The sequence below is a fragment of the Talaromyces atroroseus genome (genome assembly GCF_001907595.1).
Source record: "Talaromyces atroroseus strain IBT 11181 chromosome Unknown scaffold_9, whole genome shotgun sequence".
Lineage (NCBI taxonomy): Eukaryota > Fungi > Ascomycota > Eurotiomycetes > Eurotiales > Trichocomaceae > Talaromyces > Talaromyces atroroseus.
The window spans coordinates 912,425-927,788 of NW_017971441.1; the positions used below are offsets into that span (position 1 = coordinate 912,425).

The 15,364-nt window shown below is 46.8% G+C and overlaps 5 protein-coding genes across 5 annotated transcripts, besides 1 other annotated feature; 3 read left to right on the top strand and 2 right to left on the bottom strand.

Annotated features, from left to right (window-relative positions):
- Positions 1-1,065: 1,065 nt before the first annotated feature.
- On the top strand, positions 1,066-6,548 carry UA08_06696 (hypothetical protein; the record flags this gene model as incomplete). The annotated part of the gene is made up of 4 exons (XM_020269002.1): positions 1,066-1,349; positions 1,415-5,041; positions 5,107-6,389; positions 6,451-6,548. 4 exons carry the CDS (start codon positions 1,066-1,068, stop codon positions 6,546-6,548), a joined length of 5,292 nt encoding a protein of 1,763 aa, XP_020118374.1.
- Positions 6,549-7,120: 572 nt separating this feature from the next.
- On the top strand, positions 7,121-7,975 carry UA08_06697 (hypothetical protein; the record flags this gene model as incomplete). The annotated part of the gene is made up of 1 exon (XM_020269003.1): positions 7,121-7,975. One exon carries the CDS (start codon positions 7,121-7,123, stop codon positions 7,973-7,975), a length of 855 nt encoding a protein of 284 aa, XP_020118233.1.
- Positions 7,976-8,079: 104 nt separating this feature from the next.
- On the bottom strand, positions 8,080-11,317 carry UA08_06698 (hypothetical protein; the record flags this gene model as incomplete). Its single annotated transcript, XM_020269004.1, has 4 exons — positions 8,080-10,901; positions 10,965-11,051; positions 11,135-11,231; positions 11,285-11,317. The coding sequence occupies 4 exons, from the start codon at positions 11,315-11,317 to the stop codon at positions 8,080-8,082; spliced, it is 3,039 nt and encodes a 1,012-aa protein (XP_020118345.1).
- Positions 11,318-11,899: 582 nt separating this feature from the next.
- UA08_06699 (hypothetical protein) lies at positions 11,900-13,405 on the top strand (the record flags this gene model as incomplete). Its single annotated transcript, XM_020269005.1, has 3 exons — positions 11,900-12,698; positions 12,836-13,043; positions 13,153-13,405. The coding sequence occupies 3 exons, from the start codon at positions 11,900-11,902 to the stop codon at positions 13,403-13,405; spliced, it is 1,260 nt and encodes a 419-aa protein (XP_020118414.1).
- A 336-nt stretch (positions 13,406-13,741) lies between these two features.
- Positions 13,742-14,098: a repeat region (Identified by RepeatMasker using a combination of RepBase library and repeat library created with RepeatScout).
- Positions 14,099-14,859: 761 nt separating this feature from the next.
- On the bottom strand, positions 14,860-15,078 carry UA08_06700 (hypothetical protein; the record flags this gene model as incomplete). The annotated part of the gene is made up of 2 exons (XM_020269006.1): positions 14,860-14,886; positions 14,923-15,078. 2 exons carry the CDS (start codon positions 15,076-15,078, stop codon positions 14,860-14,862), a joined length of 183 nt encoding a protein of 60 aa, XP_020118234.1.
- Positions 15,079-15,364: the final 286 nt, after the last annotated feature.

Here is a 15,364-nt window from a genome sequence, read left to right on the forward strand (position 1 = left end):
CTTCGTTTTTGTTTCTATTGCGAAATCAAGCAGCACCTAGTTTGGTCTGAAAACATTTCCCTGATCTATTTGAACGTACCATGTGTTTCGGGCAATCGAAACATCTTGCTTCGGCTGCGGCTTTTGTGCGTTGCTGATGCTGTGGCATGTTGTGTTTCAGGGGCCCACCTGTGGCGTATTAGTGTATGGCAAGTACGTATCATACAAACAAGGGGCTGCTGCTCATTTGTCTCACTTCGGTCTTGTGTTCTTTTCTTTTCTTTTCTTTTCTTTTCTTTTCCTTTTTTCGTGTTTTGCTCTTCCTACTAACTACTTCATACAGTGTACTTTCTCACATGTGACTCAGCTCATTCATGTGAAGCCATAAAAGACCAAGTATTGACAATGACCAGTACTTGAGGCTTCCTGCTGTGCACTTTATCAGTAGCTATAACTCAACTTTCAGAGTATGTAGTACGTATTGCGTAGTACGACTAGCTCCGAATTTATTTTTGGTCGTCTTTTCTTTGAGGGGTCGACGGCGTACGACACACGTAAATTACCATACAATACCATACGCCCCGTCACGGCCACCAGCGACCTGCAAACACCGGAAGGAGCGACGAGGCATGTTCGCTCAGCACATTTCTCTTCCGTGCTTCATTCCTGGTCGCTTCTAACATCTTCTTCGCTTTCTTCTCCATTCACTCGACGCCTCGTCATCTTTGCACACGGTGATATTATCTGTATTGCCTCATATCACCGCCCACACTCGCTTGGGACGAGACCGATCCGTCCTTTCGCTATTTATCACAACACAGGTGCACTCACCATCCGTCTTCCAACTGAAAAAAAAATATATATATACCACCTTCTTTCACAGCACTACCTACCTCACCGCGTTTCCTGTCTTCTCTCTTTCTTTCGTTGGCGATCTATTGGGAAAGTCACTGTTCTGGTTAATACCAGATCTTAGGACGACGACGATTGCACTCGCTCGTCGTCTGTGTTTTGTCCCTTGCTAATGTCATAAGAAAACAGTAGCAACTGTTTCTCTTTGCCATCCATTTGAGGACAGTTACAATCATGTCGCACCGTTATTCTATGTTTTCGACCACCTCGGCTCCTGGCTTGCCCAAGTCATCCTCTCAGATCTCTACGACTACCTTACTCAATTCGCTGCACAACATTTATTCGTCAGCCCAGCCATATCCACTCGAAGTTGGAACAAGCTTAGTAGTGAATACATGGCTGACTGTGGCCAATCTGAAACCCGACGGCACACCGGGAGGAACAGTGGATGTCGAATTAGCTGTAAGAGCTTGGGAACATGCGCGACGCAGAGCAGAAGATGGTTGCATTGTATTAAGGTATGTCCTCGAGGCGTTTCGGGAAACATCGTGCCACTTATACAGATTGCTAAATTCAAGCGCAGTGCCCTTCATCGATCGTGTCCTATCATACTCCCATCATTTCTTTCGGCCTTGCCCTTATCAACTCCTGAAGTATTATTTACCGCTTTTGACGCAATTCGGCCGTTTGTTTCGGCCGTCACTCCTTTCAATCCTTCATACTCTCTCTATTCGTCCCTAGCAGTGTCATACACCTTCACTCTTGGTGGCAGCATTACCGGAGTGAAGTTAGCATTGTCAAAATCAGGACTCAATCTTACCAGGGGCTTACTGGATGTTCCTTCTGAACCCGGTTATCGTGCTTTCGATGTCTTCTATTATCTGATCAATGCGGCTTCTAGCCAAGCAGAACGAGAGTACCTTAGTTTGAATGATTGTTCAGCGTATTCCATTCTCAATAAGTCTGGGACCTACGATCCCCCTTCGTTCTTGCCAACTGCAGACGATGCTGCCGCCGCTGAAGACTTTAGATCTGCCCTCAAAGCCATCGGTATAAGAGGCTCCTCGCAAAGAGGCTTGCTATCAGTGTTAGCTGGTCTTCTTAAGCTGGGAAATACACTGGGTTTCCTCGTGGATGAGGAAGACCTGGAGCAAGTTTGCGAGGAAGCGGCCGAACTTTTGGGTGTTGATCCTGACATCTTGCTCCGTGGTTGTTCTACCGATGATCGCACTATCCTTGTCACAGGCATCTACGAAGCCTTGGTCGACTGGGTTATATCCAAGGCCAACGAAGCCATCGCCACGCAAATCCGAGCTGACCAGGAGAATGGATCGAGTGATGGCTCGGGGGCTCCCTGGCACACCGAAGATGTTTCTGACACCGTGACTATTACTGTCATCGATATCCCAAGCCCGCCTCTGGGCAAGGCTGTTGCCCTTCAGGGTGTCTTTAACGATAATCAAGGTATCAATGCTGAAATGAAAGAGGATGGTGTGGAGATTAATAGCCCTGGTCAATCTGTTCTAAATGAAATGCACAACGCTGTCAGCGAGGTTGAAGCCGAACTTGGAATCGCCGAAAGCGTTGCATTTCGTGAGCGCGAACATCTCAATGACAGACGGCAAACTGTACTGGAGAAAGTTGGGATTGAGGTGGAAATGGGCGGCTTTCTCCGTGAAATCCTTTTCCCGAATGAGAATGAGGGTATAAATGTGGGAACACGCGGGCGTTTTGACCTTGCCTCAACTCTCGGTAGTAGCAGAGTATGGTACCATCTTTCTCTTCATCCTACAGACGATTATCCTGAGACTTTGGCACAAAATACATCCGCATGGTCAGCCGGTGCAGTTTCCCGTCAACTACGAGACTGGCGTTTACCTGAATGGGCCAACAGACGCCATAAACAACTCGATTTCACTGCTGACTTTGATGTGGACGAGTTTGTAACCCGATATTCACCTCTGGGCTGCAAGGAAGGAAAGGATGGTGTTGAGAGCTGGATTTTGGAAAGAGGATGGAGTAATGGAGATGTAATTGTTGGCCACGAGAGAATTTGGATGCGTGAAAACGCTTGGTGGGACGCTGAGTCGATGCTCGATCTCAAACCTCATAGCCACTCTCCCGTGCTACCAGCAAATCCTTTTGAAAGCGGCTACTCTGCTACACCCCCGAATCCAAACGGCTCGGGCTTTTTCCCTCCGATGCCCATGGCTGATAATGGTAGCTTCATAGGAAGTTCCGAACATCTTGTCAATATCAATAGGCAGGGTGCTATGTCCCCAGGCGTTGCTCGTTCTCTCGCCCCGACTAATACACACACTCTACATAACATTGGTGGTGACTACGGACTGGGCCCCAAAGGTGATGACCACAGAGGCGACGATGCATACTATGCGGCTGAGCTGAGTCGTCTTGCTGGAGATGACCCAGAAATCGCCCAGCGTAAGCATATCGAGAAGAAGAAAATTACCCTCGGCCGACGTCTTTGGGCTGCATTCGTCTGGGCGGCTACCTTTTGGATTCCATCATTCCTCCTACGATATGTAGGGCGCATGAAGCGACCTGACGTCCGCATGGCTTGGCGAGAAAAACTCGTTCTTGTCACCCTCATTGTCCTATTCAATGCCCTTATGGTGTTTTGGATCATTGCATTCGGAAACTTGCTCTGCCCCAATAAAGACAAAGTATACAACGAGAAACAACTCAGCGAAAACCAGGGCGACAATGATTTTTACGTGGGCGTCCGGGGTGTGGTCTATGATATCAGTAAATTCTGGCGCTTGCAGCACAGTGACACGAGCATTACAACGAGTGCGTCGAACATGCAATGGGCTGCAGGTCAGATTCTAGATGCATACTTTCCCGTTCCCTTGACTCAAGGGTGCCCGGCATTTGTGACCTCTGACCGTATCTATCTTCAAAACAACAATACCGATGCCGTAGCTGAGTCAGAAGCTTTACACAACAGTGGTCCTTATCTGCAATCCGATACTACGTCAGCATTGTACAACATAACTTGGTACGCTGATACCTTTTTGCCCTTCATCCATCAGTACTACAAAGGGCCTCTGGTCTGGTCGAAGGATACCATTACTCAACAGGCCAATGATGACTCCAGGTATTGGGTGATCATTAATAACGGTGTTTATGATTTGACCAATTACTTCTACACAGCAACCTTGTTTGACGATAATTCAGATTATGATTTTCTGCCTAGTGCAGTAACAACTCTGGTCAAAGATAATATGGGCTCAGATATCACCAGCAAGTGGCAGAACTCTACCTCGTTCCAAAATGCGCTTACTTGCATGAAGAACGTCTTTTATGTTGGAGAAGTTGATTTCAGAGGTTCGGCAAGGTGCACAGTCAATAACTGGATCTTACTAGCCTTTACAATTCTTGTTTGCGCTGTTATTTTGGTGAAATTCTTGGCTGCACTGCAATTCGGTTCTAAACCACGCCCAGTTCCTCAAGACAGGTTCGTCATCTGTCAGGTTCCAGCGTACACAGAAGGCGAAGATGCGCTCCGAAAGGGTTTGGATTCACTCACGGCTCTTCAGTATGATAACAAAAGGAAACTTATATGTGTGATATGTGACGGAATGATTGTCGGTGGTGGGAATGATCGCCCAACTCCAAAGATCGTACTTGACGTCCTCGGCGTAGACCCAAAAGTTGATCCTCCGGCACTGCCTTTCAAGTCCATCGGTGAAGGAAGTGATCAGCTTAACTACGGAAAGGTCTATTCCGGCCTGTATGAATTTGAGGGCAACGTTGTCCCATACATTGTCATCGTCAAAGTCGGAAAGGAATCGGAACAATCGAAATCCAAGCCAGGAAATCGCGGAAAACGTGATTCACAAATCCTTTTACTTAACTTCCTTAATCGTGTGCATTACAGAGCGCCGATGTCACCTTTGGAACTAGAAATCTTTCACCAGATTAACAATGTCATTGGTGTCGACCCTGAACTTTATGAATTTCTTCTCATGGTCGATGCCGATACGAGTGTCAAAGAAGATTCGCTTAACCGACTAGTGGCAGCCTGCGTTAATGATGCCCGAATTGCTGGCATTTGTGGCGAAACCAGTCTACAGAATGAGGAAGGAAGCTGGTGGACCATGATCCAGGTTTACGAGTATTATATTTCTCATCATTTGGCCAAGGCTTTTGAATCCTTATTCGGAAGCGTCACGTGTCTTCCAGGATGGTGAGTTAGAACTTGCACAACTTCATTGAACTTTTTCGTGGTTACTAAGAATTGGCGATTGATAGTTTCTGTATGTATCGCCTTCGAACTGCTGACAAAGGTCGCCCCCTCATCATCTCGGACAACGTTATTCAAGAATATTCCGAAGGCGATCTCGACACTTTGCACAAGAAAAACCTTCTGTCTCTAGGAGAGGATCGATTCCTTACGACGCTCATGTCAAAACACTTCCCAACGATGTTTTACAAGTTCATCCCCGACGCCTTTGCCAGTACCGCTGCTCCAGAGACATGGAGCGTGCTCTTGTCCCAGAGACGTCGCTGGATCAACTCTACGGTGCATAATTTAGTAGAAGTAGCCGCTCTCAAAGACCTTTGCGGTTTCTGCTGCTTCGGTATGCGCTTCATTGTCATGATTGATCTGATGGGAACACTTATCCTTCCCGCCACCTGCGTCTATCTGGTGTATCTCATTTATCTCGTGGCCAGCCACAAAGGAACTTTCGGTGTCATATCCATTGTCTTGTTGGCTGCTGTTTATGGTCTACAGGCTGTGCTCTTCCTTCTCAAACGCCAATGGCAACATATCGGTTGGATGCTTATATACCTGTGTGCTTACCCAATATACAGTGTGATATTGCCGATGTATTCATTTTGGAAACAGGATGATTTCACATGGGGTAATACTCGTGTCGTGATCGGGGAGAAGGGCGACCAACGTGTTGTTGCCGTGGAGGATGAAGTTTTTGATCCTAGAAGCATTCCTCTCCAGCGATGGGACGATTATGCGCTCGCCAACAACCTGCCTGGCCGACGTGGAAATTTCGACTACAGCGAGGAGAAACGATACTTGCCCCCTTATGCCGATGAGACTGCAATGGAAATGGACGATTTCCGTTCTACTTATTCTTCAGTGAAGCCAGCATCGACGGTCTTGACAGGATTCCCTGGTGGACGGGGCCCATACATGCCGCCTCAGTCACCGGCGCCCTTCGCTGGCAACAACCGCAATTCGCGTATGTCTAGTTTCACACGATATACCGATGCTCCTCAACTTGGTGGTCACGCTCAGCGTCACATGTCAATGGGCAACATCAGCACCAGCTACCAAGATAATCCGGTGAACGCAAGCCGGCTAAGCATGCCTATGATGCAGAGCTCTGAAAACCTTCTGGGTGTTCCAAATCGACAACGGAGCCCATTGGGCGGTGCTTATGGACCTCGGCCTGTAAGCACCGTTATGGATTTCCGAAGCGGACCCGGTCACGGACCGGACGATGCGACAATTGTCGATGCTATTCGTCAGGTTCTGGCCGAGGTTGATCTAGATAATGTCACAAAGAAGCAAGGTATGATAATTCGAGTATTTTCTTGCAATGTTATTTTTTACATGTACTGACTGATCGCTAGTGAGAGCTCTTGTTGAACAACGCCTCCAGACCGAACTGGCTGGTGAGCGGCGCACATTTGTTGATACCCAAATCGATCAAGAACTCGCCAACATGTGATGTGGAATCGCACATATTTCCTTCTCATTTTAACTCCCCTTTTCTACATGTATCGATCTCATGTTTTCATTGTCTTCTAATTTCTTTTAGCGGGTTATGTTATTTTGCAATATGGAGCAAAAACACGGTGTTTTGATCTTTTCATTTTCTGTGACATATCCGATGGCCACTCTACTGGAACCTAATTATGGCTTGCTGGTGCCTAAACTAATCGTGCCCAATGTTCTTGAAGTTATGTATACATGTATTATCTGGGTAGACTACTCTAGTATCATATAATCTGCATTCGTGATTTTTGCGCAGCTAGTCACTACCTTTTTTGACAATTTCCTACCAAGCATTCATAGTAATAATTCTTGCTGTTTAGATTCGATCGGCACGGACAGATGCCTCAGGCTCTTATCCCCACATAAACTCACGCGGGCCGCACTACGAACGAATAAGATGCAAATCCACCCATCCAAGAGCGGGAACACAAGTGAAGCTTAATATAGAAGCTTTAAATCGACAACCAAACCATCAAACAACTTCTAGCAAGTTTCTGATAACCTGGAGTAAACTACAAGTTGGCCATGTCGTCCCTTCAGGAATCTGGAAAGGACAAATCTTCATCATCTTCTGCTTCAACTCATCCTACCACAACGACGACATCATCTTCCTCAAAAACCAACATATCCTCCCTTCCATTCTCCACGCCAACTACGCAACAACAGCAGCAGCAGTCTTCGTTGCTCTCTTCGCCCACATACTTCACAAACCAGCGTCAAGGCCCCGACGCAGCCCGACGCACGCTTGAAGCCCGTACCGCTTTCACTGCCTCTCTACACTCAGTCGGCCAGACGGTCTCGTCTGACCTTCGTGCCCGCGCCGCAGATCTACATGGCAACGCGGCAGCAATTCAGAAACAGGAGAATGACCTTACCAAACATACAGCGGACTTGGCTAAGCAGAATGACCAATGGGACAGAGTGGTCGACACTGCCCGCCAAGGCCTGAAGGAGATAGGCGATGTGCAAAACTGGGCCGAGATGATTGAGAGGGATCTACTAGTCGTTGAAGAAGTTCTTAGATTAGTTGAGGGTGGGAAAGATGATGGGGAGGAGGAAGATGTTGGAGGAGACGGAGGAGGGACAGAACAGGAGGGACAGAACCAGCAAGACCATCTCCTGGAGCAAGAGGAGGATGAAGGAAACTCGACTGAAAGAGAGAACGGAACTAGGAATAAAAAGCCCGTCGATATAATTGACGATATATCTTCTGCGGCATCCGGTATGACAGGAACGTCAGCTACGTCAGGCACGATATCGGAATCTTCGGGGAAGAATAATTCACCGGTGGAGGAAGGTAGTGAACAGCAGCAGCTGGTCAAGGCAGGCGAAGAGAATGGCAAGAAGGCCTCTAGTGGATGGTGGAAATGGTGGTGGTAAAAGACAGAACCAGAAATGTTACGAACTCATGATTGCAATGACCTGTTATGATTATTATGCATTTCAAATATTCTAACCTAAATTGGAAAATATTATATAGCAAGTTATACATCTTCCTCCTCGTCTTCTCCATTTTCTCCCCCTTCTTGCTCTTCGTCATCCTGCTGATATTGCCAATCATAAAATCTTTGCCAGGGACTGCGAGCGTCATCTGCCATAGAAGTCTGCTCGCTGTACTCATTATACTCATCCCAAGAGCCCAAACTCATCAAATGCCGCATTGTCGGTCGTCCATGAGGACAGTTCCAAGGCTTATCAATTGATCCCATATTTTGCACCACTTTCTCCATCTGCTTGACTGTCAATGTCTTGCCTATCATTATACTTGATCGACAAGCACGCATAGCGAACATTTTCCGAACTTTGCTGGGCCGAGGTACATATGTATCAGATTTAAGTGTATTCACTGCCGCACCAGTCGGAGTTTCGGATAATAGAACAATAAGCTCTTCCAGATCGTGAATGTCAAAGACGACTTCTTTGCTAAGTGGGAGCGATATAAGCTTGCACCGTCGGCCAATAGGCTCGTTACCACTGTCGTCTATTTCGATAACGAAGCCGTTTTTCTCAAAAGCCGGTTTATTCTCTCTAATAACTTCTTCTTCGACCGCCGTCAGGTCTAGTGTTTTCGGATGCACGAGGCGTTGATTTTGCACAACTGTTTCTGCCTGAAGTCGTTCAAAGTTGTATTTCTCATCAGAGGCATGCTGGTCAATGATGAACAGTTCATCTTCTGAACCCGCCATTGGCTCGTCGACTCCTTGTGAGCGGGTAGCCAGTATAAATCCTAGATTGAACTGCCCTGCAATTCGCATCTTCGCAAAATCGTCTTTCGACACTGTCAATGAGAGACGTTCTTCCCCAGTTTTTTGTTGAACGAACAATTCATCATCATCTTTGGTCTCCTTCGCGCTCGTATAGGACCCTAGCAAGTCCCGTAGCGTCTCCATTTGAGTCTGGACTCGAGCGATAGAACTGTTGAGTGTCGCAAGAAGGCATGTCGTTGAATTTTTCTGGCTTTGCTGTTCCTTTTCAATATACTTGCCACGTTTTATGTGACTTTCACTATTCAGTCCGCCTTTTTCCTCTGCCTTTCGAATAAGCTCTTGGACTTTAGCATCTTCTTGGGCCTTTTTCTCTGTCTCCCCAATAACATCGCCATCGGCCTTATGAATGGTGTTATCCGATGGAGGGATATTTCCTTGTTCATCTCCACTAGGTTCACTATCTTCAATTGACTCTGTGTCCACCGGTTCATCTGGAGAATGAACTGGTGACTGGGCAGTTTCTGACATCTCCTCATCACTATTCTCTTCGTATTCATCGATATCTTCTTGAGAATCGGCCCTGTCAACATCAGGTTGTGTACCCGGAGCTGCGAAAGACTTCAAATTTTGGCTGAAGATGTTGGGCTTCGAAGGAGTATGAATTCTACGTTTTGACTGGCGTGTGCCTTCAATATAGCCTGCAGACGAAGAATCCCTCTTCCGTAACGAGCCATGACCAACCACTGATGTGGTAACTTTATCGCCGATAGTGATCGTGGCAACTTCAGCCGGCGGTCGTCTTGGGCGCATTCGGTCAAAAGCGTTCTGAATCACGCTTGTTCTTTCCACTGGAGAGGGGTTTTGTAACCTTGGGATCCGCCTCTCATTTGGCTGGGGGGTGAGCTGGGCAGCTTGTGCTCGTATCCTATTGACTGCGTCATCGGCATGACCGGCATCTTCATCTACATCTTCCACGTCTGCATCTGGCTCAGTACTAGTGACTTGGCTGTCCGCTTGTTCAAGAGCTATTGGCCTTTCTTTTTCGGTGATTCCTTCTTTCTCCGGTTTATCTTCGGTGCCATGTTCAAATAGAGCTTCCGTGTGATCCATCGTATCTCGACGACTTTCGTTACGGACGGGAATAGGTTCTATTCCTCCTTTCTCGAAAGTAGCTCTGATAGGGGATTCCTGAAGCCGCTGTTGGATATCAGATTGCTGCTTGTTAGTAGTGAATTGAGACTGCGGGACTGTTTGTTCAGCCTCTTCAAATGAATTATCCAATGCTTCTTTTAGCGATTCGATAAGCGCAGCAGAATCATGTAGAAGAATAGTGCGCTTATCCGGCGAGACATTCACATCGTATGCACTCGTATCCATCTGAAAATCCGCAAGTACGAATGGTGCTTGAGAAATATTGTAGGACTTGTACACTTCGTTAAAAGCTTTAGCAATCTGCGGGATGCCGCATGGCCGCGAATTGACGTAATACATTTGACGATCACGAGTTCCTCTGCCTTCTCCTACAACAGGGCGTGATATGTAACCCTTGACGTATATCTTGTTAAGTTCCCGGTTCAATCTTTTTCCAGTTGCTGACGGCTCGAATTCCAGCTCCAATGCAAGTGGAATCAGCGTCAACAGTGTTTTGGCACCATAGACATTCGCGATGTTGTCCTTCACGGTTGAATTCGCTTTGGTCGTTAAGAGCACCACCTGTCTTCGTTTCGCATCCGTGTTTTTCACGTTGAACCGCACTCTAGTTGTGATACAAGCATATTCATTGAGTAGGTTGACCACCTTCGCCAATTCACGCTTGATATTCTTTTCCAGCTCTTTTCGACGCACGGGAAGCCTGCTAAACAGGTTCGCAACAGACACGATAGTTCCCTTCTGCCCGGCCACTATTTGAGTACCCTTAAGTTTCCCAGACTGCTCGAATTCTAATTTGTTCGCTTTCGGCGCTTGATGCGCCTGGGCAGTGATAACATGGAAGTTGGATACGGCACATAGGGACGAGAGCGCTTCGCCGCGGAAGCCGAAGGTCGTCAAGGAGGTTAGGTCATCGTAGGAAGAAAGCTTCGAAGTATAATGTTTGAGAGCTAGCAAAAAAAAAAGATGTGAGTTTCAATCCAAACATTCGGCGGAGTTCTTGCAAGTCATACCTATGCTCTCATAATTCTCGGGTGCTATTCCACCCCCATTGTCCTGGACTTCGATGGAGTCTAAACCGTCATTCTTGAACCGTACTTCTATATACACAGTAGTAATTAGCTCATGCGGCCAGCTGGCGGAGGCAAGGACGGCACGAGGTCATATTTGTAGGAGTTCATACCAATCGAGGTAGCGCCTGCGTCAAGACTGTTTTCCACAAGCTCCTTCACCACTGAGCAGAGATCTACGATGACCTGGCCGGACTGGATTTGATGGACCTGCTCCCATATCAGCGGCGCATCACATGAAAAAAGGTCAAGGCCAAGCATACCGAGCGACCCTCGATAGGTTTGATCGTGGCCATCATCGCGCCATTCTGCGGTGTCGTTGGAATCGTGTTGTCCGTACGCGTGCCAGTACGGCTCTTTGGATTCGAATAAATAAGCAAAGCTCGCTAAAGGCTAGAATATTCAGCGAGCTGATCCATGATGTGGCACGCGTCTTGCCGTGTTTTGGAGCTGTAGAACGTCGAATTCGCGGGTGAGAGCGGATCCACCAATAAATCGCATCCGCACTTGACCTAACCCTGAATCAACAACCAACAATCACAGAGCATAGGTGAAGAACACCCTGGAATATGGCTTCACCCTTGACAATTTCGGCGGAAACAACGAGCACTTTCACTGGAGTCACTATGCTTTATAAAGATCTTGGGTAAAGCGTAGAGTGCAACTCGCTATACTGAAATGTGAGGTAGCACCTGTTTAGTTCCAACGTATAGCAACATGTCTGCTGCTCTAGAGGGGCGGGGTCAAAACGTATAGGCACCTGTCTAGTTTTCATATAAGTCTGAAAATGGTCAATCTTTTAGCATGGACTGTTTATTGATGTTATCAAGTCACCACTTCCAGCAGAATAGTCTACAAGCAGCCTTCATCATTCGAACATGTCATCCGAAATTCACGCTTCATACCTGATAATTGGCGCTGGAGTCTTCGGTGCTTCCACTGCTTTACATCTCGCGAAAAAGTATTTACCGCCAGCCACAGACGAGCCTATCAAGATTATTCTTGTCGACCGACCGGTCGTTCCTTACCACACGTCTGCGTCCCAAGATCAGTCTAAAGTCATTCGAGCTGATTATGCTGGTCCGCTTTACACCCGACTTGCCCTTGAAGCCAAGCATCTATGGAGGTCAGACTCGCTGTACAAGGAGATTTATCACGAAACCGGGTTGATTTGGGCTGATATGAACAAAACCAATTTTGCGAAAGACGTGATCGCTAATTATCAGCATCTCGGAATAGTCGAGGACGACAATGACGCAAAATACCGCCTGGTGCCCCCAAGCGAGATTCGTCGCCTTCATAATGGACTATTCTCGCGTGCAGATCTGGACAATATTGACGAAATCTTTCTGAACGCGAGCAGTGGCTGGGTCGAGGCAAACAAGACTTTACAGAATGTCATCGATGCAGCCGTTTGCACCGGAGTTGTGAAGCATATTGAAGCAGAAATTGCTAGACTGATTTTTGATGACGATGGACATGTCTGTACTGGTGCTCAGACTGTAGATGGCCAGATCATCTTACTCATAGAAAGTGTTCCAGAGATTCCAGAGCTCCATGTAGGCAGTCGTCTCTCAGCAGCAGGACTCATCACAGGGATCTTAAGACTCAGTCAGAATGAAGCGAGCCAGTTACGATCCGCTCCCGCTTTTCTCTTCGCTGGAGGTAAATCTCAAGGTAAGATGGTCATCATATGTCCAGATCAATCAGCCATCATACTGAATCATGGGAAATTAACGAGAACGGGTGTAAAACGGAAAGGTAAAAGGCTAATGGAGCTGGCCATAAAGGAGCAATTATACCGCCCAACACAGAGAATGAACTGAAAATCACGTGTGATATCAGTTTTACGAATACGGTCGAGATTTTCAGCAAAGTCTACGTTTCGATGCCTCCGGAGGATTGCATGTCAACTTACTCCGTTCTGTCGGCTGAAATGAATCGCGCGCTCGCCGCTGTTAGAGAGAGTATTCTAGGTGATGGAACAAGGAACCATTCCTTTGAGGACCGCCGGATTTGCTGGTAAGCATACACTAGATCTGACCCTTGATCTCAGCTGTAGATAGCAAGTTATCTAATGATTTTTCTTTTGATTTTTCTTTTCTTTTTCCACTGATTCCATTCTATCTAGGGATGCTATTACGCCGGATCAAAACTTCATTATCAGCGCTCACCCGCACTGCAGAAACCTTTTCATAGCGACTGGAGGATCTTTTCATGCATGGAAATTCTTGCCTATACTGGGAAAGTATGTAGTGCAGATGCTTGAGGACAGATTAGACCCAGATCTCGCCCAACGCTGGTTTTGGAATCGGGATTTTTCTGCCGGAGCCGCAAATGAGAGAATGATGCCAGTGCGAGAGTTGACGGATATTGGCCAATAATAGTTGACTTTCACATAACTAGGATCTCGAAGCATAAATGTTTGCCGCATCCTTGGCTGAATCTTTCTGAAATTATGCGAAGACAAAAAAATCATTGGTTAAAAAGAAACGGTCATAGCAAATCTTGCGGGAGTGCGGGAATAGACAATACCAGTAAATGGGTCAGTATTGCAAAGCTAAAGGCTACTAAACCTCTCCACCCAATTATTGAATTCTCTTCCTCTGACGAGGAGGTTTGTGGCGCGCGAGGCTGGTCAAGGTTGAAAAATGTATCAAAACAGACCAAAGTACTTGAAAGTCTCGGCAGGCTGTACATCTTGTTCTACAAAATCAAATAATAGGGGTAAGTTGACATAGGAAGGTTTAGCCGAATACGAGGAGGTCCTGATAAGCTGAAATGAATAGGAAGAAAAGTATACACCAAAAACATACAATTGACGAGATCCGCCGGTGCTCACCCAGCCTGGCATGCTAATACCGAGGGACAACAACGAGAAACCCCCGGTATAAGGAGCACGCTAGTCCTCTATAGGAGGAAGTTTTCCAAAAACGGGGCAAAAAAGAAAAGAACATACAACAGACGGGATTCGCTGGTGGTCACCCACCCAACTACTAACCGGCCGGCGTGTGGCTTAAGTACGGCTGAGCGGACGGGAAGCCCTGTTTTCCACACCCTATGGTCGTATGTGCTAGAGTCCGCACGGAAGGGGATCATATAGAATGCACAGCCTACCTATACTGTTCATAGCATTGGGCAATGAATGGTTGACAAGATCGTGGCAAGACGTGCCGCAGCCCTAGCCCTAATCAGTTTCGGACTATAAACAGATTTGCCTGCAGGAACAACAGAGATGTACGGCGTGGCCAAAACCGGTAGCCATTCCTATACTTTTCGACGCTGTCTTGATACTTCCGACCTCGGTCATTGAAATCCGAAGCCCAATCATCACCAGCATGTTCTTCCGACGGTTTGGCGGCGATCCAGTAGACTTTATTTGATAGGATGATACGGGGAGTCACTGGCTGATGCCTGAATACAAGAAGAAATTGTATCCCAAAGTTTATCATAACTTGTTTCTAATACACCGATAGGTAAACACGTTCACATCGAACAGAAATGATACATTGGAAGGAGGCTCTCGATTGGCTATTACAGGCGGCACGGCACTACCACCAGTGTAGCATTGCGCGAAGACATTTGATTCCCCGTCTAAGAAGAGAGGGATACTCTCATTCCAAAGAACACTAGCAGTTCATTAGGAATAATCACTTCATCCGTAAAGAGCTGGCCTCATGGTAATCCGATCAATATTTAGGTATAACCGGAGCCTACTATTTCTCCAGCACCCCGGTTTCAAACCACTGCTTCAACATTTCCACATCTTGCTCCGAGAAGCCTTTATTGCGGATGGCATGGGAAACCAGACTCGAATTGTCTTTGGCATCCTTCGATTCTAGTATGTGACGGACGCCTTTAGGGTCTTGCACGTATTGTTGTAGCAGTGTCAACTCCTCACAGTCGAGGATTTGCTTTGAGTGAATCTGGTGGCAAGCTTCTGGTTGGTAATGAGCCAGCCCATCGAAGGTCCGTCATGCTCTGTATCGGTGGTGGTAGAGAACTTGTAAATACCGCTTGTTGCGGGGATGAATTCAGGGACAGTGAATGTGGACATTGTGAAGCTGTCGACTTTTCGATAGATAGCACGGTGAACTCTCACCGTTTTGAGGGTATTTGAGTTTTGATGTCGACCTCTTCATCAAACAAAGTCTGTTTATAATATAATAATGTTGAGGAAAGACAATACCACCGACTAGGCAGCAACGTCGTGGCTGTTTTGTCTTACGTTGTGTAGATGGAATATCACGCGATCATCAGTAAGCACTAGTAACCAGACTGTCTTAGAATCGGTGTGAATGGTAATAGTAAATACAGCCTGGAATATCAAAGTTGAGTGAGCT